Below are 27,213 nucleotides of genomic sequence, written 5' to 3' on the forward strand. Positions count from 1 at the left end.
TTTTGAGGCAAGAATAATTTTGGGATTTGATTTTCACCATGGCTCTGTGCCTTATTTATCTCATCTCTTTCTCAAGCACCAGATTTTCATATTCACTATGTCACCATGAATTTTTTGGTGTGGTAAAATTTAAAAAGAAGCTTTAGCTTTTGCTCCTACTTTTGTAGCTACTTTATTCAGATCTTAACCATATGTAGTATGTTGACACCCAATTTTGTCCCTCATTTATTTCAATTTATTTACTCGGGCATCTAAATTTATTGACAAGCTAAACACTTTATGTTCAGTATTATTAATTTTCACTATTTTACTATCAACATTACTAGTATTACTTTATCACAAATTTTAAATGGTTCGTCATCATTTTTTATTTTCGGATTTGGTATTCGTTAAATTAATTATACTTTATTTTTACATATTATCACTAAATTAGTATACATGGTACTGGTTATTAAATTAGAAACCCAAAAAATAATTGAAGTAGAGGAGAAAAGATCAACATTTTCAGCCAATTAATGGCCCAAACGGACCAGCCCATTACATATTTCCAAACGGACCAACCCATTACATATTTCCCAACGGATCAGCCCATTCCTTCCACCCGACCCGGCCGGCCCACCCTTTTACACAAAATCATCATCTACCCTAATTTTTTCCTCCATTCACCCGCACCCCTTCTTCAGCCGCCCCCTCCACTTCCACTCCTTCCACTCTCCTCTCTCACTCACGTTCTCTCCACTCCTCCCTGTCCCCCCACGCCTCTGCCATCCCCTCTGCCACTTCCACCCTCTCTGTCCCTCGCTCCTCTCTCTCATACGCTCCTCTCTCTCCTCACTCTATAAGAAGAAGGATTATTCAGTGTTTTAGGGAGGGAATGAACTTTAGACGAAGGAGACCAAAAAAAAAACCCCTGAAAAACAAGATCTTGAACCCCATAACTCCTCCAACGTTCCAATCTCCAACAAGTTCTGACCAAATTTCAATTTTCTAAAGTCTTGGGTTTTCTTTTAGTTTGCAAAAATCTGGTCCTGAACTTTTTCAAATCAAAAAATACTTTCTGCTATGAGATTTGTGTTGAAAAAAAAAATCAAATTTTCACAATTCGATCAACTTTCGTCGCTGTTCGGCAAAAGAACTTTAATTACGACAAAGACATTTTAATCTTCGATTCGAGCTTCGAATCTGTCCATACGAGAGAGTAGATTCGAGGCCCCGACGACAGTTCACTGCACACAAAAAAGGTGAACTTTGACACACTTATTGTTTTAGTCGTTAGTTTCTGTTTTAGTTAAAATCTTAGCTTATTCTGCTATTTTTTTTTTGTAGCAGTTATGTAGTTTGCTTATCGTCATGTTATTTGTTTGATGTTTGGGAGCTGTTAGGATAGAATATTAATTGCTAAAACGAATTTGAAGGACGTATACTGTGATTTGGAGGTTTAGACTAAATTTCCAAGACTTAGAATCTAGATGAAGTCGAATATACATAGGATATACAGTGGGCTATCGAAGTAAGAAGAAGATATACAATCGATATACATCTGATATACACACCATGGTGTGTATATCTTAGGTATATTGTGTATGTGATTAAAACGGATCGACACTGAACCATTTCCATAATTGTCTATCAATCTGTAGGTTTAAGTTTTCTATTTTGGTTAGTGCTAATATGAAAACAGTAGTATGTGATATGTTTACTGTTAGTTCAAGTGGAGTGCATAACGTAACCAAATCTAATTTTGGTTTAGTTGATTAGTTCGCTGTCAAACATGTTTAAATTTAGACTAGGATAGTTATATTCAACTGCTCTGTGAGGTATGATTAATGCATTGCTAGCTTGTCAATCATAGGCGATTAATACACATGCATGTTGGACTGTTTGAAGATCATGTATGCCTAAATATTTCTTTAGAAAGCTTAAGTCTGGATGTTAAAAAAAGGAAATTTCGATCTCGTTTGAGCTAAACTAACTCACACTTTCTCTTTTTCCAAAATGATTGTGAATGCCTTCAAGCAAGTAGACTGAAACTGACTTTGGCCATCTAAAACACTTGTGTCTAGCTGGCCTACTGCCATCCTAAGATAACTTTAAAAGTTAGATTCTTTTCATATGCTCATTGGCCTAAGTAATGATAATGTTGGCTGTTGGTATGTTTCTCTTCTCTTCTATTTTTTAAATTTAAATATCAGTCTCATCTAGTCTCCAATCCTCCTATTGTTGACACTCAGCTAGGATTAGATTGCCACTTGCACAGTTTTTTGCCCTGCTGCATATCCATGCTGCCTTGAACTTCTGTTTCCTTCTGATTTTTGCATAGCACTCCTGCTCCTTTGTTACTTGTTTTCTTGTGCGCTTCTTACCCTAATTAAAACACTCCATATGGCTGTTCTGTGCAATTATATGGCCCCATGTCATTTCATCTTGCTTAGTATTGTGACCTGCTTTTGATCCTGCATCCTGCGTCTAGAAATCTGTTCCCCAATTGTTTTCCTTCCCTGCTGCTTCTCGGAACAGAAACTGTTCAATCTTCTGCCCAGTTCTCCTGATTGTAGTTGTTTTACTTACCTCTTGTTGCACCTGTTCTCTTTGTTTTCTTTGTTGCACTCTTCTGTCACCAGACACTGTATGCGCCATGTTGAACATGAATCCAGTAGTCATGTTTGATTACTCCCAGCTATTGTTACTGCTAGTCTTTGCCTAATTGTTGGTTAAATAATGTGCCACTAGATTTATTTAATCGGTCATTCATGTTAAAAGTATGTTGTACTTCTAGTTTTTCTTGTTACATGCTTAATCAGTCTCATAATACCTTACTTGATCCATGTTGTTGTTTGTTGATTATGTCCGCTGAACATTAAGTGCTTTTTCCTTAAAATTGGTTTAGGCAGTTAGGCACATGACTATATATTCCATAAGTATACTCACAACTAATGCATTATTAGTGAGGTTTGAATGATCATTAAAGATCAAGCTTAAATCCTCCCCGGTGTTAGCCATGCCTGGGATTCATGAAATCCTTTGGAACTTATGCAACATCGGGTAGACGAGGCAGAAAGCTTTCCAATATTGACCTTCTATACATCCTTATGAGTGTGTGTACATGAGGTATACTTGAAATATACATAGAATATACAATCTGTTAATTGGTTTTTTTGAGTTCATATTTTGTATGTTTAACATTATTCGTTGATCGTATACTAATCGTTTTCTTTTGTTTTATGCATGACTATCGCATACGAGTTCCTTGGACTCGTCTCCTTCCGCGCTTGATGTTGGGTTTTTAGCCCAACGTAACTCCTCCTGTGTCAGTCCAATCCGCAGCCAAACAAGAAAACAAAATCTGGGCCAAAGCCCAATAGACAAGACAGCCCACAGCAGCAATATAGAGGGATTTATTGGGCCTAAGCCCAATAAACGTGAACAGTTCAGTTGGGCCCTAATAAATAGGCCCAACCCATTTACTCTTTTACTCTCTTCCTTATTTTTATTGTTGTGTATTTTTTGTATTTGCTTTGTATGACTAACATCTCATCTTATTTTATTAACTTAGATAAATTCTAGTATATTAAGGGTTGTGGTTTAGTAATGGGTAGTTAATTTCACAAATTACATTCACTTCTATTTTCTAAACTATTTATAGTATCCATAACATTTATTTGAGTAATTGATTTTCAAATAGTATGCCTACATATTTTTGGGTTAAAGAAATCATTTTTCATTCTTACTATCTTATGAATTTCAAAACGTCATTAAGTAGGGATCCAATTATATTTTATAAACATTTTCAAGATTTACCCAACTATACATATTTTTAGCCAAAAAATTGGTTAAATAAAGAGTGATAGAAATAGAAAGATAAGTCCAGGCATTTCCATACCATCATATTCATATAATATCATTTTTACTTAAAGAATCACATTCGTCGCATTATCTTTTAAAAGACTATTATTCATAGGCAAATCATCCTATTTTCTACAAATCTTATCTTGAATAACATTACTATATTTTTCATTTAAAGCCTTAGCCATATCTTTAAGTCTCATTTAACATTTAGAATCTTCTTTTAAGCAAATTATTATGTTTTCTACAAGTATTATTTTAAACAACACTATTATGCTTTCGTTTAAAACCTTAACAACATTTATAAGTAGTATTCAAAATAGCATTAGAAATACTCTTTTATACAAATTATTACTTTTCTACAAGTCCTATTTTAAATAGCATTCTTATATGTCTATCTATAACTTTAGTCATATTTACAAAGCTACGTTCTTTTCTATAATACTATGTTCACACTTAGCCTAATCAATTGTAAGTCCGGTCGGTTAACCATTGTTAATGGGTCTTAAAGGGTGCCTAATACCTTCCCTTTAGACTAATTGAACCCGTACCTAGAATCATTTGGTTTCATAGACTTTAAAATAAAATCAACTTTAGATAATTACTTTAATTAACTTTAGGTGTCCTAATTCACCGTAAATAATTAGGTGGCGACTCCTTAAAATAAACAAAAAACAGGAATCTCCAATATGTCGTACTTCTAATTTAACCCGGTTAAAATGGGGTATGACATAGTATATACCTGAGTTGGGTAAAAGTTTAGAGTTCCGTAACCAACATTATAGATCCGGCGCTAAATTCAATCATTTTTTGAGTCTAACATTAATATAGAAATGGTGATTTTTTTGGAAAATATTAGGTCATTCTAAAGTCAACTACAAGTAATAAATTAATAGCCAATAAAATATACAATATCCTGCTGGCTGTTCAATTTAAATAAAATTCTAAAGACGAAACTCAAATCAAAAGCTATACCGAGAGATTCATAGGGAGAGTTGGAGTTATTCCAATTGTAAGCATTGTTTTAAAAGGCAGTGTCAGGACTCGCCCCGGGGCTCAACTCGGGGCAGGGCAGTGGCAAAACGCCTTGGGGCTAACGTGCGGGGCTTAGTTCCTATGAGGCTTACGCCCTAAGCGCCCAACCGTACGCCCTAAACACGCGTAACGCCCAACGCCCAGGGCTCGCCTAACAGTTCTTACACAAATTATATTTTAAATTCATTAATTAAAATCATTCACCCTCATAATTGTTTAACAAAATAATGATACTTAATAGTTTTTCATCTATAGAAATAGAAGATTGGGTGTAACTCATATAACAAGTCCTAGTATTGGATATTTACTATTTGAGAACGTCGTGAGGGTGAATATCACTTAATTTTTAAAAAAAAAACACATAGCGGAATTGTACATTTTCACTTGTCATTGGTCATAAGTCCTATGTATCAGAATTATCATATAATTTTATTTTTTGTTCATGAAGAAGTTATGTTTTAATTGTAATATTGATTAATTTTATTGATTATTTGCTTATAGGGAGATAAAATGAATAGTATGATAGTAATAGTGTTTTAAGAAACTGTGTTTTTTCCGTGTTTGAAAGTTAAAATGTTAGAATTGTTTTGCATTTCATAATAGCTTTTATTTCATTGTATTGTTTATACTTGTAAAATTATGTTATATATAATTACAAGTTATAAGCGGTGTATAATGGATTGCTTTGATCATTTTTTTGTGAGGATCAAGCGCGCCCGCGCGCTCACACACACACACACACACACATATACACACACACACACATATATATATATATATATATATATATATATATATATATATATATATATATATTTCATTTATTTACAGTTTTTTTTTATGTAATTTTACCTATTTAAAAATATTTATTGTAATTATATTATTTTAAGAAATACTAAAAATTAAATACCCATGAGGCTTACGCCCCGTGCCTCGAGGCTTACGCCTCGTCGAGGCGTATGTAAAACGCCCCGCCTTACGCCCCGCCTTTTAAAACACTGATTGTAAGCAAAAGTAATAATCGTCTTAGTCTGTTGATTGATTCTATTATCCCATGTTTCAATCCTTCTCAAAGTATGATACCAGGAATGCAACACCGTTAATTTCATATGTTGATGTTCCAAGTTACAGTTTTGAATTGAAAAACTAACTGCATGTTGATATATCCAATAAGTCTCAACAACTATAGATGATTGAAGACAATATTGTGATCTACAAATTAATCAACATGAACCTTATAACATAATTAAATTATGAGTTTTATCCAAAATAAATACATATCAAGAACCAAAATAACGACTTTAACATGTCAAGTTTCGAAAATTTACTATATTACTATCTCCGAACACTGCCAAATCATCATAAGTACCGTATATCGAATAAGCCAATCGGAATATATGATGTAACTTTATTTGGTACCCAAGATGTGATTAGGCCATTGCATTACCTTATTGCTCCAATGCAAAGTGCTTGCGTAACTCTATTAAACAAAATAATCTATCTCTAGTAAAACATTGTTCTACAAGTTAACAATAAACATGAAATAGGAATTCCACTTCAAGCTAAAAATAATCAGCTATAACTCTCAGAACAATATAAAATAAATAAATATATATATATATATATATATATATATATATATATATATGATTCAATACAATTTTATTCAGAAATCAATTCAAAAATAAAAAATTTACCTTTACTACTGAGTAAAAGTAATATTGTGCATGCTTTCAATTGCCATAGCCATCTTCAAGGAGAATTATGCAAGAGAACAAAAGCTGCTACCCATTGACAATTCAAAACCGTCAATGATAATTAGAAGTTATTGAGAGAAACACGTCCTTATTAGCATATCCTCGCCTTAGTTTTGTTTATATATAATGAATTTATGAGTTTTATCCAAAATAAATACATCAAGAATCAAAATAACTACTTTAACATATCAAGTTTCGAAAATTTACCATGTTACTATCTCCGAACATCGCCAAATCCGTCCGTCTTTACAAACCTGCCATTAGAATGAAACATTTTTTCCAATCGTAAGCAAAGGTTAATATACAGTAATTAACACTAACAATGGCAATAAAAGAATCCTAAAGCTACAACACCTCCTACAATTTGGTCAAATCCATCATTTGCACCCGATTTGTGACCCTCGCCAAATCCAAAACCGGCACCAAAACCACCATCACTACCTCCTCCTCCACCTCCACCTCCACCACCACCACCGCCTAGACCTCCTAAAATTTGGCCGAATCCACCATTGAAGTTAGGTAATATTGAATCCCCAACAAGCTTCCTTGCAGAGGAAGTCTGCACTAGAACTCCCAGAACTACAACAATCATCAACTTGCATCTCATCTTTGCATCTACTGTTAGCACTGCACCAAAAAATAGCAATTCTTGGTTAAAGAAAATAGCTGCTATATGTTAAACCACAATAAATACTATGAGGAACAGTAAAAAGTGTAACCTATCCGTGACAGAACTAGGAATATTATCAAGAGAATTAAAAAATAAAATTGTTACACTTAAAATTGAACAAGAAACCAAAATGATTTTTCAAGTTATATTTAATACTACACTAAAAGTTTCCCTACTGTTAAAAGAATACAACAATTTAAATATCGACAGCTCCAAATTTGCTAGCTTTCAACAACATCACCACGAGAAATGAAATTTCAATAATGACTTTTTGTGGCGACTCGCAGTTACCAATAAAATCAAGAGTTTTTGTGGCGATATCACCGCATTAACTCCACAAAAATGAAAGTTTTTTGTGGCGAACACTAGTCACTGTGACTTCCATTGTCGGCTCAGACTATACATATATATGCTGTATGCATAGTTGAATTTAAATATAATCTAGTCATAATAACTTTAGAGACTCATTGTTATATAGTGGATGCAGTGATATTGTTTACTAGACTAGACTAATGTTAATTAGTCTATCCTCTAAAAATGCTCTATTTTGAAAAAGTTCGACACGAACTTGTTATTATTTTCAAAAATTCAATAGATCTATATATCACATAAAAAAGAAGCTAAGGATGAGGAATATATATCATACTTTGCTTTCGTGGTCTTTGTTTTGTGAGGCTGAATGTTGGAGTAGCCATCAAAAAGTGCTAAGTTATTATACTCAGATTGTATGAATATTTGAGTTTTGAGGTACTATGAAGATATCTGCATAGTTAGGAGATTATATAGGTACCTTGAATTGAAGTCTGATTGTATTAATGGAATATCGGTCAGTGACAATTAGTGAAAGTACTATTAATTAATTAATTAACTCTTGCAAAACGGAAACCAAAAAAGGAGAATGAACTGAACATCAATAAAGAAAAGAGAGTTACTAAAAGGAAACTATATCTTGCGTTTCGCTTTATTTACTGAAAGTAGCAACAAAATTATGTTTTTCATTTTGATCTTATGGAAATCTCAAAATCCAATGACTTAATTACTCGACATTTAGATAACCAAGTTCAGCATTAGTGTAACTTTAATTTTATCGGTTTGATATTGTATGCAGTAAAAATGTAGATTATGAACGTTTTGTTGGAAACGGCCGTGAATCAACGGATTGAGTTAATTACTCAATTTATTCAACTTTTATTTTATTATATTACATCAAGGTCACGAACCTATTCTTTGTGATGAAAATCACTAAAATTTAGCTAAATATATGAATATATCTAGATGTCGTCAAGAAAATTTGTGACTAAAAAGTCACTCAATTTAGTCTATATATCACGGAAAATCACTAGCAGTTGATAGTACTTCTTGTGCATGATTATAATTAGTGACTTTATGTGATAGTTAGGCAAAATTGAGTGATTTTGTCATTATTCTTGAAGGGGGAGAATAATGTTTATTGTTCAAAGTTAAAGCGGAGTTTGATTTTTATAGCAAAGTTAGGGGTGTGAATGAATTTTGCCCTGCATAAAACTAAGTTTAACTAATATTCAATAACGATACAAGAAAATTTAACATCTTAGATTATCTTTACTTGTTGTAGTAGATAATTTACCTTTTTAAAAAAAAAATATATATAACCTATTATGGAAATATCTTTTCGATGACAATTTATATAAGGTAATCTCTAACTAGTAATTTTTCTCAAAGTGACTTGTTTATTAGCATATTTACAATTGGGGGAAAAGAAAATTAAAGTAGGTAACTTGACACTCAACAAGAAGGTCCCAATTTTGTAATTAAGATTATTACTCTCTCCGTTTCAATTTGTTTGTCTGTCTTTGACTTGACATGAAGTTTAAGAAAGTAAAGATGACTTCTTAATCTTGTGGTCTAAATATAAGATATATAATATGTACTAAAATGTCATTTAATCTTGTGGTCTTAAACTGGTTATGTGAAAGTTGAAATTAAAGTGTTGCCAAAAAAGAATTGAGACATTCTTTTTTAAACGTGCTAATAAGAAAAATAAGACAAACAGATTGAAACAGAGTGAGTATAGATTAAGGGCTTTAAATTTGTCAAAAGGTGGCGTGATAGATGGTTCATCTGGCAAAATTTGTGAACAATTTAACAACAGAATAAAAATAATACTCCCTATGTCGCAATTTATGTTACATTTTTCGTGCCCCGAGATTCAAGCGAACTTTGACTAGCATTTTAAGATGTGTTTTTCATCAAATTGATATGAGAAAAATTGCAACTTATAGTACTTTCCATGTAGTTTTCAAATATATAAATTATAATCCTAAAATATTGAGTTAATCTAATCCAATTTAGCTTCAAAGTTTAGTTAAATTGACTCTCGAAAAGCGAAAAGTGTCACATAACTTGGAAGAGGGAATACCAAATTTTACCCCTACAATAAAACTTGTGAACAATTGTTAAAAATACATGCAAGATTTACTTATCCTGCAGAACTTGTGAACAATTTAACAAGATAGGTAAAATGAAAATAAGAACAAGTTGGGGCAGCAAAAACTTATGAACAATTAAAAAGATATGTAGAATGAAAATAGTATGAAGTTATAGATGTCAAGCGAAACTTGTGAACAATTGAACAACACATCAAGATTTATTCATTCGGCAAAACTTGTGAAGGCATAAAGAAGATACTACCGAGTTGTGGCTGCTCGACAAAACTTACAAACAATTAAATAACAAAGTCAAAAATTTCCCATCCAAATTAACAAATTAGGTATAATGAAGATAGTAACTCTATGGCCGCTCGCCAAGAAAACTTGTGAATAATTGAACAACATAATCAAGATTTGTTCCTCGATAAAACTTGTGAATTATTTAACAAACATGTAGAATAAAGATAGTATCAAGTTATGTTGGTCCAACAAAACTTGTGAACAACTTACAAGATAAATAGATAAAAATTGGTAACAAGTTGTAGTTGTCAAACAAAATTTATAAATATTGATATATTAATTTGAGATCGATGTAAGAACCAATGAGGCTTTAAATCCTTGATCTGATTGTATATATTGCTCCCTTAGTTCCAATAAATAGAATGATGAACGAATTTTCTCTTCTCTTCAGAGGAGAATGGAATTGACGGAACAGAAAATTGGTCATTTTTTTTGCTTCAAAAGATAATCTTATTAATATTACTGCATCATATTACTTCTTTTTTATAAAAAAAAATGGGGGTGGGGGAAGGGGAAATAGGGGAGCGGTACAAGGCGGAGAATTGAACCTTCACCAACAATGTGAAAGTTTAGATAGTCAACCAATTGAACTATTATGATTCCCTCCCCTACTGCACCATATTGCATATTTGGTGTTATGGATTGAAAAATTGTATCATCTATTATAATGATTAATAATGTGGTAAAAACAAAACAAGAGTAGATGTACATCAAGTCGAACATTGTTACCATGTATCTAATAATCAAAATGTTTATTCAAGAGCACACTAAATAGTGTAATTAGCAATTAGGACAAAAACAAAATCCCTATAGCAAAATTACTTGCTTTTAATGTGCTTTTCACTTATTATATTAAGAGATTTATTTGAGCAATTGGTGGGATCAATTTCCACCACCACCTTGGCCCCATCCTGCTCCGGCCCCAAAACCACTACCACCGTCTTGACCACCACCGCCGCCACCTCCACCTCCACCACCACCACCGCTACCGTTTGCACCTGATCCATGACCCTCGCCATATCCAAAGCCGGAACCAAATCCACCATCGCTACCTCCTCCACCTCCACCTCCGCCGCCGCCGCCACCACCACCGCCAACAAGACCTCCCACAATTTGGTCAAATCCGCCAATTGCACCTGATCCGTGACCTTCACCAAATCCGAAGCCAGCACCAAATTCACCATTACTTCCTCCTCCACCTCCTCCTCCACCTCCACCACCACCACCACCGCTGCCAAGACCACCTAAAATTTGGTCAAATCCACCGTTGAAGTTAGGTAAATTGGGTAATAATGGATCCTCAAGAAGTTTCCTTGCAGAGGAAGTTTGCACTAGAACTCCCACAACAACAACAAGCACAAACTTGCATGTCATTTTTGCACCTACAGTTAGCACTGAAAAAAAAAAAATAGCATATTGTTAGTAAAAAAGAATGAGACATTAAACCACAATAAAAATTATGAAGAGCCGTAAAAAAATGTAGCCTTCCGATCAATATTGACGGAGATGGAATTCTATCAAGGGGATATTTAAAAATCTACTAAAATGTAACATTTAGGATTTAAATGTGTGACCTAAACCAATTTTAAAACCACCACTATTACTACATTATTACATATATAAAATTGTGTTTATCCTGCTTCACCGGTATTACTTTTTAATGTAGGGGATTCGATTAAGCCCCCTTCAATTAGTAACTCTACTCCTGCTCCCAACAACGTCACTATTAGAAATGAAACTTTTGTGGCAACCCATACAATCTCTAATATAAACAATAGTTTTATGGCGACATCACTGTGTTCACCAAAATGGATGGTTTTTGTGACGAAAACTAGTCACAAGGACTTCCATTGTTGGCTCAAAATTAAATATATATGAATACTTGATTTTCTTAATCAAGAATTAGGAAGAGAAATATCTTACTTTGCTTTCGTGGTCTTTGTTTTGTGAGGCTGAATGTTGGACTAGCCATCAAAAAGTGCTAAGATATTACTCAGATTGTATGAATATTTGAGGTACTATGAAAATATCTGCATAGGAAGGAGATTATATAGGTACCTTGAAGCCTGAAGGTATTAATACAATGATCAATACTCCTATTGAAATTACCATTAATTAATATACAAACACTTGCAAAACGTCATTAAAAATAAGAATGAAGTGAATGTACGTACTTGAACATCAATAAAGAAAAGAGAGTTACTAAAGTGAATTAATATCTTGCGTTTCGCTTTATTTATTGAAAGTAGAAAACATTATCTGCCATATTTCTATTCATTTTTTAACTTATAAACTAAATCCCATGACTTTTAAATTACTCGATATTAAGATACTCAAATTAACAAAAATTAAGCATTAGTGTAGATTTTCAGTGGAGTTCAGTTTTTATAAGTTCAAATAAGTGGATCTTTGTCGTTTTTTAAGTTGGGTATTTTTATTCAAATATTATTTCTACATGAAAGAGTGGTTGAATTCCGATAAGTCTTGACACTATGGTTTATTTTCAAAAATTGCAATCGTGTTTTTTTTTTTTTTTTTTTAATTTTATATTGCAATCGTAAAGTGCATAGTTGTGAGTTTTCCCCAAGAAGATGGTATATATATCCGTTATAAACGTCATGGACATTTATACTCCTCTCTGTCTCACATTAGTTGTCATGTTCGTTTCTCGAGAATCAATTTGACTAATATTTAAAGCTAAATTAGATTAGATCAACTCAAGATTTTATAAGTAAAATGTAGATATTTAAAAACTATATGAAAAGTACTAAAAGTTGCAACTTTTTCTAGTCAATTTAATGAAAAAATGTATTTTAAATTATTGAATCAAAGTTTACATTTACTGTCGAGCAACAAAATGTGACAACTAATTTGAGACGACGGAGCACTAAATGATTCATCACATCTTTATAAGGTCTAATACAGGAAGATCCTTCTTATTCATTTTGGGTGCGTGCTGAAGTGCTATCTAGATTGTTGAATAATTTGTACAGTAACCCCAAATTTGTTTTGTGCCTATCTCCATAAATACTAGAGGACTCAAATTTAACCACCTGAGGTGGCAATTTAAGCTTATATTTAGAAAATTAGCCCATTTAATCACATTTTAGTGAGTTGGGTCACTCATATTTCAGTTGGATAAATATGGGCTTCAAGTCTCTTCTTAACCCAGGACAATTTGTACGATTGACCTTATTCGGGGGTGGTCTTTCATTTTTGGCCCTCAAATTGCTAGTCTTTAATTTTTGTCATTCGCCTGAAATACCCCGAGGTTTTGGGTTTGAATCCCGGCTTAGTCAAAAAAAAAAAAAATCTCAAGGCAGAGTTTCGTTGCAAAAGTAGAATTCCAATAGAATTAAAAAAAAAAACTCTGCCTTAAGGCAAAAAGAAAAAAAAAAGTAAGACAGACTTTTCGCGAAGCCTAGCCTTGCCTTGCGATTTATTTTTTTTTTTGACTGAGCGGAGGTTCAAATCCAGAACCTCGAGTTATTTTCAGCCACTTTTTTAAGAGAAGGCAAAAATAAAGACTATCACATTTGAAGGGAAATCCGTGCAAAAAAATGTAAAAATATGGGCAAATATGGGTACTCATATATAAACTCATTAAACCCAACAACTCATTTTTCTCAAAATAGAAGAAAATATATTCCTTAAAATTTAAGGAAAAATATTTTCCGGATCGATAAAAAGCACACCAATGCACCCCCTCCCTCACATTTCTATTTCATATATTTTATCTTAATTTTATTAAAATTTATAAAAAGTGAGAATTTTTTTCTTACAAACCCCACCCCCCACCCCCACACACACATTCTTTCTATTTCGAATATTTTATCTTACTTTTATTAAGAAAAAATATAAAAAGTCAACACACACATTTTCTATTTCATATATTTTATCTTACTTTTATAAAAATATTATAAAAGTGAGAAATTTTTTCTTACCCCACCCACACACACTTTCTATTTCATCCTATATTTTAATTTTATAAAACAATTATAAAAAACGAAAAAAAACTTCTTACCCCTCCCCCCACCCCCGAATTTTCTATTTCACAATATTTGATAATAAATAAATGAAAAAATTATTACGTTTGAAATAATATTGCAGTTATATAATATGGGCTAACCCATAACCAATCCATATTTTACCCATATAAAATATGGGCGGGTTGAAATCCAACCCATTTTTGTTCAAACCATTTTCAACCTACCCGAATCAACTAAACCCACCCGTTTGGCACCCTAACACCTGACCTATGCAGATGATATTGTTATCTTCAATGGAAAGGTAGTGCAATTAAGTTAAGGGAAAATACATAAAAAAAAAAAGCCCCCAACGTATACTCGGAATAATTATGACGCACCCAACTTTTGCGGGCGACCTATTACCCCCCTGGCCTTATTTTTTTTTGTATTTTTGTACTTTTTTCGGCTGACATGGCACAATCAAAATTTGATGCACAATTGCACAACGGAGAGTGTTGCACACTCTCCGCCACATTGGCGCCACGTTAGTGCCACGTCACTGCCACTTCTTCTTCTTCTTCTTCATCATCATCATTTCAAGAAATCAATCAACCAATTTTCTCGATTAACACACACATATTCAATGTCATCACCAATCATAAAAAGATTATTTTCAAGAAATCAACCAACCCATATTCTTCCTCCATTAACACACACACATTCAACCCAATTTCTTCCTCCATTAACACACACACACATTCAATTTCATCATCAATCATACATATCTTTTCAAGAAATCAACCAATCCATTTTCTTCCTCCATTAACACACACACACTCAACCCATTTTTTTCGTCCATTAACACACACACATTGAAGGGAAACCAGTCCAATTGAAGGGCAGTTCGTGCAATTTCTGCATTATTTATTTTGTAAACAATGAAGGGCAATTCGTGCAACCAGTCCATTTGAAGGGCAATTCGTGTAAACAATGAAGGGCAACCAGTCCATTTGAAGGGCAATTCGTGCAATTTCTTCATTGTTTATTTTGTAGACAATGAAGGGCAATTCGTGCAATAAATATTTTTGAGCAACCAGTCCATTTGAATGGCAGTTCGTGCAAGTTCTTCATTGTTTATTTTGAAGAAAATGGGTTGAATGTGTGTGTGTTAATGGAGGAAGAAAATGGGTAAAATGTGTGTGTGTTAATGGAGGAAGAATATGGGTTGGTTGATTTCTTGAAAGGATATTTATGATTGATGAAAGAAATTGAATTTGTGTGTGTTAATGGAGGAAGAAAATGGGTTGAATGTGGATTGTTAATTTTGAAAAAATTGGGTTGAATGTGTGTGTGTGTGTGTGTGTGTGTGTTAATGGAGGAAGAAAATGGGTTGAATGTGTGTGTGTTAATGGAGGAAGAAAATGGGTTGAATGTGTGTGTGTTAATGGAGGAAGAAAATGGGTTGATGGATTTCTTGAAATGATGAAGAAAAAGAAGAAGGGTTTAGTGATGAAGAAGACAAAATTAATGGAGGGTTTAATGGTTAATTAGAGGTTAATTGGTGTAAATATAATTAATAAAAGAAAAATCAAATGAAAAAAAGAAAGGAAAAGTGGCAGTGATGTGGCGCCAATGTGGCGGAGAGTGTGCAACACTCTCTACTGCGCAACTGGGCATCAAATTTTGATTGTGCCATGTCAGCCGAAAGAGTACAAAAATATAGAAAAAATAAGGCCAGGGGGGTAATAGATCGTCCGCAAAGGTTGGGTGCGTCATAATTAATTCGAGTATTCGTTGGGGGGGTTTTTACTATGAAACAAGTTGTGACGCTATATGAATAGAGGAGTAAATATCTCAAAAGGTCACTTAACTTTGAGAAATTATGTGGCAATGTCATTAAAATTTTACTACATATTAATAAAATCACTCAACTTTGGCCTTTACTCTCATAAAATCACTCAACTAATTGTGTCATCAAAGAAATTTGACATGGCAATATTAATCATTTTTTAATGCCATGCATGTAGACATGGATCCCACAAATAAAATAAATTCATACTTTAATTTTGGATATACATTTCAGTTTTTTCTAAAATTTAATGTATAAAAATTAATCTACTACTTTAGACACTTTACATGAGAGCTAAGTTGTTAAATTTCAATTGACTCATTGAACACAATGCCAACAGATTTATTTTTAACCTTAGTGCTAATGTATATTAACCAAAAAATTGTTGTTGTTGTTTGCTTACAAAGGGAAAGGGTCCAACCGGTCCTATGTGGCCTCTTCCTTTAAGCCAGACCAATAATAACATTCACGTGTTTCTATATATTCTTTAATTATGAGTAATTAATATGTATTTTTATTTTATTTATTTCTTAATTATAATAAAATTCATACGTATTGATTTGGTGTAAATATCTTGTATGAGTAAGTCTTATCTATTAAATAGATATACGTAAACAAAGTAGAAAGATAAGAAAATAGAGCTGAAAAGAAAGATTGTAGAAGCTAAAAAGAAGGACAGTGCAATAAATAAATAAGAAAATAATTTCAAGAAAAAGAATAAGAGCACACATAAAGATAAGGTAGAAACAAGAAAGAAAATGAGTTTTAAATGAAGGATTGGTAGGTGGATGCTGAGGTATTAAAATATGATTTTTTTAATTTGTGGGGTCCATGTCTACATGGCATAAAAAAATTAATTAATATTGTCATGTCTTTTGATGACATATTTAGTTGAGTGATTTTATGAGAGTAAAGGCTAATGTTAAATGATTTTATTGATATATAGCAAAGTTTAATGACTTTGCTAAATAATTTCTCAAAATTGAATGACTTTTTAAGATATTTACTCATGAACAGAGCTCAGGTCAAAGAGTGAATGAGGGAAAAAGCTTTTTTTGCACCTTTCAAAGGCTTCTATCTCCATAATTAACAAGATAGGTGACACAAACAATTCAACATACGTGTTTTATCTGTGAGTTTGTTGTCAAAGGCAAAACTTTGGTGCTCCATTAGGCATCCTTAATAGAGATACTATTGTTAATAGTAGATTAAGGGAGTGGTGGAGTACTAGATCTAGGATCTTGTTCAGAAGATGATTTTATAGGTCACTTATGTGGTTGTATGTTGGAAAATCCGTAAACACAGATCGATGTGTCTGTAAATACGGTGACCAGAAAAGAATGTGACATAGAAGTATGGAGCATCAAATATGGTAGATTATTAAACTAGTTGTTCGATCAATTGGCCTTTTTTAACTGTGTTCTGGGAAGCGCTTGACCATTTTCCATTTAGGCATAGTTTTCAGTGAAACCTGAAGTTAAAGGCAGTTATTGAAGAAATTTCTCAGATTTTGCTTCAAGTGAATTGGAGTACTAATACATATTGTCTAAGGGAAGGTAACCAAGTTGAGTGAAATTTAAACTCATAAGTCTGTAGTTTGAATGGTGGACGATCTTGATCAACGGACAATGTCGTTGTAGATTAAAAGATATTCATTACTATAATAGCTGAATTGATCAAAACAAGAGTAGAATTACATCATATCAACATTGTCACATAATCACATTGATGTCTCTATTAAAAGTTCGCACTAGCAAAATGTTTATTCAAGAACTACTCGCGAAATAGCGCACACTAAAATAACGTGCACATGAAACATTGTCATTTGAGCAAATGGTGGAATCAATTGCCACAACCACCATGGCCCCAACCTGCTCCAGTGCCAAAACCACTATCATTATTTTGACCGCCGCCGACTCTTTCATTTGCACCGGATCCGTGACCCTCCCCATAGCCAAAGCCAACACCAAATCAACCATCACTACCTCCTCCTCCACCTCTGAAGCCACCACCACCACCGCCAACACCAACAATACCTCCCACAATTTGGCCAAATCCACCATTTACACCCAACCCATGGCCCTCACCAAATCTGAAGCCAGCACCAAATCCATCATTACTACCTCCTCCTCCACCTCCACCTCTGCCACCGCCGCCACCACCAAGACCTCCTAAAATTTGGTCAAATGCACCGTTGAAGTTAGGTAAATTGGGTAATATTGGATTCTAGAGAAGTTTTCTTGCAGAGGAAGTTTGCACTAGGACTCCCAGAACAACAACAAGCATCAACTTGCATCTCATTTTTGCATCTATTGTTAGCATTGCACAGAAAATAGCATTTTCTTGGTTAAAAAAAAAATGTAGCTTTTCCAGCCAGTGGCGAAACTAGAAATTCTATCAAAAGAATTGAAAAAAATGATTCACTTGTAATTTAGACATAAAACCCAAAATATTTTTTAAATCGCCTTTATAACGATACTAAAAATTCCCCTAAAGTTAAAGGGTTTCAACAATTCATAAATACACAAAAACATTTTTATCTTATTTGCTTAGCATTATTTTTCAACGAATGAATCTCACAATTGAACCTCCTTCCATTTGGTAGCTCCACTTCCAACAACCACTACAAAAATGAGATTTTTAATGACGACTTTTTCTGGCGAACGATGCAATCACCAATAAAAATAAGAGTTTTTGTAATGACATCACCGCGTCGCCACAAAATGGATGCTAACATTAGTCACTAAAACTTCCATTGCCGGCTCAACTTAAACTACATATGCATTGTATTTTTTTTTTTCCAAAAAAAAAAAAAAAATCTAATTATATTAATTTAGACTGATTTGTTATGTAGTGGATGCAGTAATATTATGTGCAACGAGGTCAAAAAAATGTGATCCTCCAAGAATGCATTCATTACCTTTAGAGGCTATCAGACACGGCGGACTCATTAACATTTTTGTAAAGTATCAAGAAAGAAGAAAGAGGAATATATCTTACTTTGCTTATGTGGTCTTTGTTTTGTGAGGCTGAATGCTGGAGTTGCCATGGATGACCTAAAGTACTAAGTAGATTGTAAAAATTTTAAGGTACTATGAAAAATCTGCATAGGAAGGGGCTAAATACTATAGCTAATGGCATGGTCAATAACTATTGGCGGGGTCCAATTAATTAATTTACGGAAAAGGCTCAAATATGTCATCGAATTATCGAAAATGGCTCATTTATGTCACTCATCGATAGTTTGGCTGATTTATACCATCAAATTATCGGAAATGGTTCATTTATACCACTCAGCAATAGTTTGGCTCATTTATGCCATCACCCGTTACCAAAATGACTCATTCATGCCATTTTTCATTAACGATGGTTTTATAATACCAGATATGAAACATGGCCTCCATTAGAGGTCTACGTCATTTAATTAAACTAGCCCAATTTTAAATCCTAAATTACTAAAAAATCCTACTCATACACCCTACCCACCCACAACCATAATCTAGTTGGAGGTCACGTATCATATCTGATATTGTAAAATCGACGTTAATGAAAAATGGTATGAATGAGTCAATTTGGTAACGGACGATGACATAAATGAGCCAAACTATTGATGAGTGGCATAAATGAGTCATTTCTAATAGTTCGATGGCATAAATGAGCTAAACTATTGACGAGTGGCATAAATGAATCATTTCCGATAGTTCGATGACATATTTGAACCTTTTCCGATTAATCTATAAACGCTTAAAAAACGTAAAAAAAACCAAAATAAAACGAGAAAGAAGTGAATGTATACGTAGTTGAACATCAAACAAAAGTGAGTCACTAAAGGTGAATTTTATCATGCGTTTCTCTTTATTTATTGAAATTTGAAAGTATAAAAAATTATTTGCCACACAAATATATGCAGTCCATCTTTGAATTTTGGAAGTCTTAAAATCCAGTGACTCAATTACTCGACATTGATGATCAATTCCATGCCTTTTGAATCATTTAACAAATAGAGTCCTGAAAAATATAGTAACTAAATATTCTACTCTGTTAATGTAGGTAACCGTCTAGATATGCTTCAAAATATTTCATGGATAATGTGCACTTACTGTTTGGACACTGATAAAATATTCGAGTCCACCAAACAGTATAGAGAATCATGTTTTCTATATATTCCCTTGAGTAAACACAACAGTAAATAACACAAGATATTTACCGGGAAAACTTTTTGCTCAAGCGATTAAAAACCACAACCTACCGGAGTAGGATTTCCCAAACGTCACTATAAATGAGCAACTTCATATTACAACCTATTGCAACCTAGGAATTAAACTCTTAATCCCTTCCCCTCTTACAACAACTCTATTGTAAGACTTTACAATAACTGTATTGCAAAAAAGCACACCTTGACTAACTCTGGCCAAGTAAACAACTGAGAAAAGGTTGACAATCCATCCTACTATGACACTTCTACAAAGTAGTGTAGGAATACAAATAAAGATCAAAATACAAAGACTCAACAAACCTAAGGACTTAAGACATCTTCAGTCATTGGGATCTGGTCCTTGTGTTTGTCGAAGCTTTGTTCTTAGGAGCTCCTGGAGAGCAATGGCGGCTAGCACTTTGAATATGTGATTTTCATATTTGCAAAGTGTTAGGGTTACACTTGTAACATGTTGTTTATATAGGGGAGCGTGTGAGATGATCCAAAAGAGACATTTCATGTAGTCTTGGCCTATAGCACAACACAGTTGTGCTGTTGCACTGCTGTCAGTCGGTACAGTGCAACAACTTTACAGCTGTAGGGTTGACCCTGCAACGGCTAGGGGACCTGATCGTATATGGTCCCTATCTGATTCCTTGAGTATGTTTGGCAAATCATCAGAATACGAAATAGCATAAATCAGAAACAAAGCTAAAAATACAATAATAAATCATTAATTAGCAAAATAACAACACTTGAAAATTAAATATTACTACGATAATATTTTGGGTGATTTACATATATATACGTATTAAGGGAGAATATTTATGAAACGTGACAATATTTTTTTATTTACAAAACATAACATTACAATACCTATACACATACATATTCTACCAAAAAAAAAAAAAAACCCATTCCAACAACCGCTAATGGTCTTCCCGCCGGCGAGGGTTCCGTCCATCCTCCGGCTGTGGAATCTACCGGAGCTTTGGCAGAGAACCGGCCAGATCTAGTGGTGGAGGGAAGAGGGTGTTCGTCCCCTTCGTCTTCTTTGTTGCTCCGGCCAGATCTTCTTCTTCGTTGCTCCGGTCAAACCACTGTCCCCTTCGTCTTCTTAGTTGCTCCGGACAGATCTGACTATTTTCCGGTGAGCATGAAAAATATGTGTGAATAGTGTATGAAAGTTGTATGAATATACCTACGGTATTCATACACTAATCATACACTCTGCAGAGAAAAAAAAATCTGGATTCAATATACTTGACTTCATACAGTATTCATACACTGTCAAGTTTTGTAATTATTCTTTATGTTTTGTAAATAAAGAAAACTATCGTCACGTTTCGTAAATATTTCTCCTTAATATGCATATATACGTAGTTTTTCCTAATATTTTAGAAGGATAATGTGCCAGACCATCCTCGCTATCTGGGCCTGCCAAGTTGTCCTTATGGGCTTTGCGGAAGGATACAGAGTTGGTGCAGGCTCACTAGGTGAAGGCCTTGACAAGATCTACCCGGGAGGTGCCTTTGACCCTCTTGGCCTCGCTGATGATCCAGAGACATTTGCTGAGTTGAAGGTCAAGGAAATCAAGAATGGACGATTGATTATGTTCTCGATGTTTGGTTTCTTTGTTCAAGCTATTGTCACGGGAAAGGGACCAATTGAGAACCTTTTTGACCCTGTGGCTAACAATGCTTGGGCTTTTGCTACTAACGTTGTACCCGGAAAATGAATTTAGTAATATATAAAAATTGTGGGCTACTCCATGTTGTTGATGTGCTATGAACTTGCTAATTCATATGCAAGAGCCAAGAATTACATATTCTCCAATTCAGTCTCTTTATCTCTTGATGATATTCGTTACATACCACTGACATTTTGAGAATGATGCTAACTAATTAATAAGATTGGAATATAAAAAAACCTATATTGCTAGAAATCAGTGATGAATTGCACTGCTTATGACTTCCAACAAAACAAGATTTTTGTTAATTCAGAAACATAATATATATATAAGGATATCTACCAGAAAAGAGTAGGAACTAGACTTCCGTAGCATATCAACATGAACGAGCTTAAGTTCTACGCACTCTCAGTATAAAAAGTATTGACAGAATCACTTTGTAAATCTCCACGATAAGCGTTACTTGGGAATCTCTTAAAAATAGTAACTGACTAGCTACAATAGGTTAAACTACACTGATATGATGTGTGTATTGCAAATGAAGAGAAGTATCAATCTCAGAATTTTCGTACTTATATTTAGGTTTCTAATTCTGCCACGAAGGTTGAGTCTTTCCGACTTGGAAGCCTGCGTGTTTGCAGTTCAAGCTGAGTTCAAGAAAGAGCTGATCTTGATCAGATTCCAGTATTTCCAATTGAAAAATTAGTTTGTGAGTGAGTTCTGGTTTGACATGGGCATAATTCTTGGTTTGTGTCATCACTTGAGGCTGTGAGAACAATTTTATTATTCTGTTTTCTCTCTGCTCACTTGCTCTTTCTAATTGCTTGAATCTTTCTTATAATAGTGCAATTGAAGGACCTGTAATATAAGTACGATCACTTTTTTCCGTTCCCATGAAGGAGGAGTAGGAGCTCGTTTTAGGGGCGGAATTAAAGCAAGGAAATTAGTTCATGCCATGACGATCTTTATGGAAGGACATTTTCTGTAGTGCATTGCTTTTGAGAATGAAAAAGAAGAGAGATCTTTTTTTTAAACAGGAAAACTTGATCACATATGTAGAAGGAAGGCAAACAGGCAACAAAGGAACAAAGTCCAAAAATGAAATGTTAGAATACATATGTTATAAAGGTGGCTAGTTTGATGCAAAGAAAGCAGTATGATTTTCTTTTGAAGAGGAAAATGGCGAGGGGAAGTGTACAAAAGGAGGAGTGTAACCCTTGGAAGGTTGTGCTTGTAGGAATGAAGGGCTAGATATGTTATTTCTGCTAATTGTCTTTGTTGGCTTTTCTTAATTTTTATATTATCGATGTAGTATAAGTAACTGAGATGTTGCTTGCCTTATTTGTTTAAGAAGAACATGAAATTTGCCAAAAGTTTAAGCCATTTAACATCCTTTCAGGGGATCAAAGAATCTTTTGCTTCCTGCTTTGAATTGCTTCTTTCTTATGTCGAGGGTCTACCGGAAGCAACCTCTCTATCTTAAGAAAGTAGTGGTAAAGTCTGCGTACACTCTGCCCTCCCCAGACCCCACTTTGTGGGATTTCACTAGGGGTGGGCGTTCGGTTTTTCGGTTCGGTTTTTTCAATGTTCGGTTCGGTTTTTTAGATTCGGTTTTTTGAAAGTGGACACCGAACACCGTGTTGACACCCAATTTTGTCCCTCCTTTATTCCAATTTATTTCCTTGGGCTTCTAAATTTATTAATAAACTAAGTACTTTATTTTCACTACTATTTGTTATTTCTACTGCTATTAATATCTTTACTCTCGTTTTCGTTATTTTTACTATCAACATTACGAGCATTACTTTATTGAAATTTTTAATAGCTCGTCATCATTTCATTTTCGGACTTTGTACTCGTTAAATTAATTATACTTTATTAAATCTTTACTTTCTACATACTAATTACTAGTTGTTAAATTAGAAGCCCGAAATAAATTATTTAAAGGAAGAAAGGGCCATGAAAGTTCAGCCAAATTAATGGCCCAATCAGTCAAGCCCACACTTAAAATTCAACCCAGCCCCCATGTTAATGTCGGACCAGCCCACTATTTTTATACCCGACCCGGCCCAACTTCATGTTTCCACTACCTTAACCTAGAGAAAACAGATAAGCCGCACTTCATCATCTTCTTCCTCCATTTAGCAAAACACAGACTTGCTTTCATCCATGGCAGATCTTGCCATCCCATTTTCGTGCAATACGCACAGCTCTCTCTTCACGCCTCACTCCCTCATCCTTTCCTCTTTCAAACAAAATGTTATATTGCCACAGCCATGGCAGATTTTAACAGACCCATTTTCGAATATCTCCAGATCAACATCCAATAAACGTCTCCTTCCCTCCTGTCTTCAACGACTGAGTCAACACAAGAAGCCGAATTCTGAAAATCAATTGATACGAAACAGAGATTTGTTCAAAATTCAAACGGATATATCATTTCGAAACCCCGCCCAAATCGTGAACCCTAGCACTCACTTCACCTATAAATATCATGTTAAGAGCTCAGCCAAAAAAAAAAAAAAAAAAGAGGATACGAATCCCTACTCTCTATTTTGGTATCTGATTCATCGAAAAAGAAAGAATACGAAACTTTAGTTCGCAAAATTCTTCAATACTTTCATTCGAGTTCATTTGGCTCAAGGTTCGGTTCTATTCATAACGAGAGAGTAGATCCGACGCCGTCGACACCCCATTTCACTGTACACAAAACAGGTCAGCAATCCTCTGTTCTCTTCTATATTAGTGCATTTTACATTCCTCTGTGTGTTCTAGTGTTTCTATCTGCTTAATTTAGTTTTGCTGCGTCTATCTTCTGTTGCCTGTCTAATTTAGTTGTCACATTTAGGGTAGTATTTATCTTCTGTTTAGTTGAGTCATTGGGTTGGAATGATTTAGTTTGATTATCAGTGCTTAGTATGGTATCTGTGCCCTGTTAGTTTGATTATCACATTTAGCTCATTTAGCTTAGTTGTCATGTAGTCGGGTATCAACTGCCCATCTCTGTATGTAGTTTGGTGCTTGTCATTGCATAGCACAATGCTGGCTTTCAGCTGCTTGTTCTGGTTTCTAGGGATTACGTTTGGTTCTCGTTATTCGAGTCGTGGAGTCCTGCGTGTCTAATACCGTGTCCAAATTGTTTGACTTCATTTTAGTTAAAGGTAACTTTACCTGATAGATAATTTGTATATGTTGATTTATTAGCATTCCTTCGTATTAGTCTTGATATCATCATAGATGCCCTGCATTGTAATTTCATGGAATTGTTTCCCACTTTCCTTTGCGGTATGTTATATAGTTATTCGGAAGTATGCGTCTTAACCATAGGGAAATCAATAAGTGTATTCTGCCTATATGACTAACGTGATATGGTTCTTGTCTGTCTCAATGCGAGGAATTGTTTTACGAATCCAATATGACATTATTTAACTATCAAACTCTCCAATATTTGATTGATACATGGATGTTCAGCAACTGGATTCATTTGTATTATCATGCCAAAACTAATGTACAGGCAAGAGGTTCTGGTCTCGTGTTACTGCCTGTTCATTCTGTACCACCTTGTCCTATTTCAAAAGATTAGCTCATTGCTTTCAATGGTCCACAACATTTAGAGTAAAATAGAGCTAATGCTTCCTTCTCTATCGATGCAAACTCTTAAGCTAGACAAAGTTTAACAAGCCCATGTGAGTTCTATATGCTTCTCTGTGAAAATTGTTGTTGCTGATTGAATCTGTTTCCTGAGTTCAACATTATTTCTTTTCAGTCTCCTTTTTTTTGTTTTTGTTTGAAAAGATGAAAAGATTTTAGCTGGGTTGTTTAAGTTTTCCATTCTTCACTTGATATTAGCCTCTTCTGAAATTCGGGATTGAACAGTTAAGGATAGAGTTGAGGTCCTCTGATTTTTCTTCTTTTAACTGCACTGATAGGAAGAAACAGATTAGTTAAAAAAAATAGAATTTCTATGCCTAAGACCTTAATCTCCAGTTTGCTTCGCGGTTTTAAAGTTCTGTACTATGTGGTTGTTTATATCTTAACAATATATGATAGTCGATTTGCCTCTAATATTTTGTATGCCAAATGAATGATCATTGACCCAGTGTCCTAATCTGTCGAGGTTCAAAGTGTGGCCTGAAACATGCAATTCCAGTTCTTTGTGATGCTCTACTCTTCTTTTATTCATCTATCGCATTTGGATATCCCTTTTCTAATGTCTTTTCTTTTCTTTTTGTTTCATGATTTACCGGAGCCGAACAGTTTCATTTGAAACTCAACGCCGCCAATGTCGCACGGAGCCAACATGATATTACTTCTCCTTTACGTCCGTTGAATAATGAAAGCCTGCGGGCAGTTTACCACTTCTGGGGAGCTGAATGAAGAACATGCTTATCATCCTACGTTCTTTTTTCTCTTTTCTCTGTTTGATAATTTGTGTGTTTGTGTGCTGAAACCGGGTCATTATAGCATTAACAATTAGACTACTTTTAATTATCTAGTGTCATTTAACTCTCGCCTAATAGGACATTTGTCACATAAGAGTATAATACCTAGTTAGTTTGAAAAAGGAAGCCCGTAATGTATCACTTTAGCAAGTATAAAAGTAACATTTTAGCAAAACTTGATTCTGTTTCATTTTTTTACGAGACGTTTAACAATTCCAGCAACCAAACATATTTTCTTTCTAATTAAGTTAGTCAATTATTAAAATTGGTATTCAATGTTAAGCCCCTTTCTACCAGCTACAAATTCAGAATCCCTTTTATTTTAAATAAACGTCTTTATCTAGTAATTTAATATATATATATATAACTGTTAAAATCAGTTAACACTTAGTTATTAAAGTGTTTCAAATAAAACCTTATACAATCCCATACTTCCTTTGGTTTATTCATAACTAAGGTCTTTTATACAAATCATTATTTTCTACAAATCCTACTTTAAATAGGATCCTTATACATCTATTTATAACTTTAGTAATACTACAAAATATTTTCTTAAATGTTATAAAATATTACATCTACATTCTTAGCCTAATTAAATTTGAGTCCGGACGGATTAACCATTATTAATGGAATTTAGAGGATGCCTAATACCTTCCCTCTAGATTAGTTGAACCCGTACCTAGAATCATTTGGTTTCGTAGACTTTAAAATAAACTTTAGATAAATAACTTTAATTAACTTTAGGTGCCCTAATTCACCGTAAATAATTAGGTGGCGACTCTTAACTTTAATTAACCCCGGAATTACCCGGATGTGGTAAACTATTTTGACCCCGGTTAAAATAGGGTACAACAGCTTGGCGACTCTGCTGGGGATTACTTAGGTTCTAACCATAACAGACTTAGTTTAATTAGGCTTTGTGTGCTTGTCTGAATTACTTTATTTGTTGTTAACTGTTTGTACATGCTATTAATTGTTTGTTTGATATAAACTGTTTAACTGTTACTGGTTTGATATAAACTGTCATTCCGTATCACTTTTCTCCACATTTGGAAG

At 34.0% G+C, this 27,213-nt stretch overlaps 2 protein-coding genes and 1 long non-coding RNA gene across 3 annotated transcripts; 2 read left to right on the forward strand and 1 right to left on the reverse strand.

Annotated features, from left to right (window-relative positions):
- Window positions 1-6,951: 6,951 nt before the first annotated feature.
- LOC132637928 (glycine-rich cell wall structural protein 2-like) lies at window positions 6,952-12,028 on the reverse strand. The gene is made up of 3 exons (XM_060354940.1): window positions 11,937-12,028; window positions 10,913-11,407; window positions 6,952-7,262 (listed from the first exon to the last, which is right to left on the reverse strand). The coding sequence occupies exons 1-3, from the start codon at window positions 11,983-11,985 to the stop codon at window positions 6,952-6,954; spliced, it is 855 nt and encodes a 284-aa protein (XP_060210923.1). The 5' UTR covers window positions 11,986-12,028.
- Window positions 12,029-21,433: 9,405 nt separating this feature from the next.
- On the forward strand, window positions 21,434-21,763 carry LOC132637929 (chlorophyll a-b binding protein 4, chloroplastic-like). Its single transcript, XM_060354941.1, has one exon. It carries the CDS (start codon window positions 21,434-21,436, stop codon window positions 21,761-21,763), a length of 330 nt encoding a protein of 109 aa, XP_060210924.1.
- Window positions 21,764-23,842: 2,079 nt separating this feature from the next.
- LOC132636678 (uncharacterized) lies at window positions 23,843-26,374 on the forward strand. The gene is made up of 2 exons (XR_009581390.1): window positions 23,843-24,430; window positions 25,973-26,374. It is a non-coding gene; the product is annotated as an uncharacterized LOC132636678 (long non-coding RNA).
- The last annotated feature ends 839 nt before the right edge of the window (window positions 26,375-27,213 follow it).

This window comes from Lycium barbarum, chromosome 4, assembly GCF_019175385.1.
Source record: "Lycium barbarum isolate Lr01 chromosome 4, ASM1917538v2, whole genome shotgun sequence".
In the NCBI taxonomy this organism is placed as follows: Eukaryota; Viridiplantae; Streptophyta; class Magnoliopsida; order Solanales; family Solanaceae; genus Lycium; species Lycium barbarum.

Coding starts and splice junctions, on each gene's coding strand:
- LOC132637929 (XM_060354941.1), top strand. CDS start 21,434: ATGTGCCAGACCATCCTCGCTATCTGGGCCTGCCAAGTTGTCCTTATG.
- LOC132637928 (XM_060354940.1), bottom strand. CDS start 11,985: ATGGCTAGTCCAACATTCAGCCTCACAAAACAAAGACCACGAAAGCAA. Junction 11,408..11,936: donor ACAAAGACCACGAAAGCAAA/GTAAGATATTTC, acceptor TTTTTTTTTCAG/TGCTAACTGTAGGTGCAAAA. Junction 7,263..10,912: donor CGGAGCAGGATGGGGCCAAG/GTGGTGGTGGAA, acceptor TTTTTGGTGCAG/TGCTAACAGTAGATGCAAAG.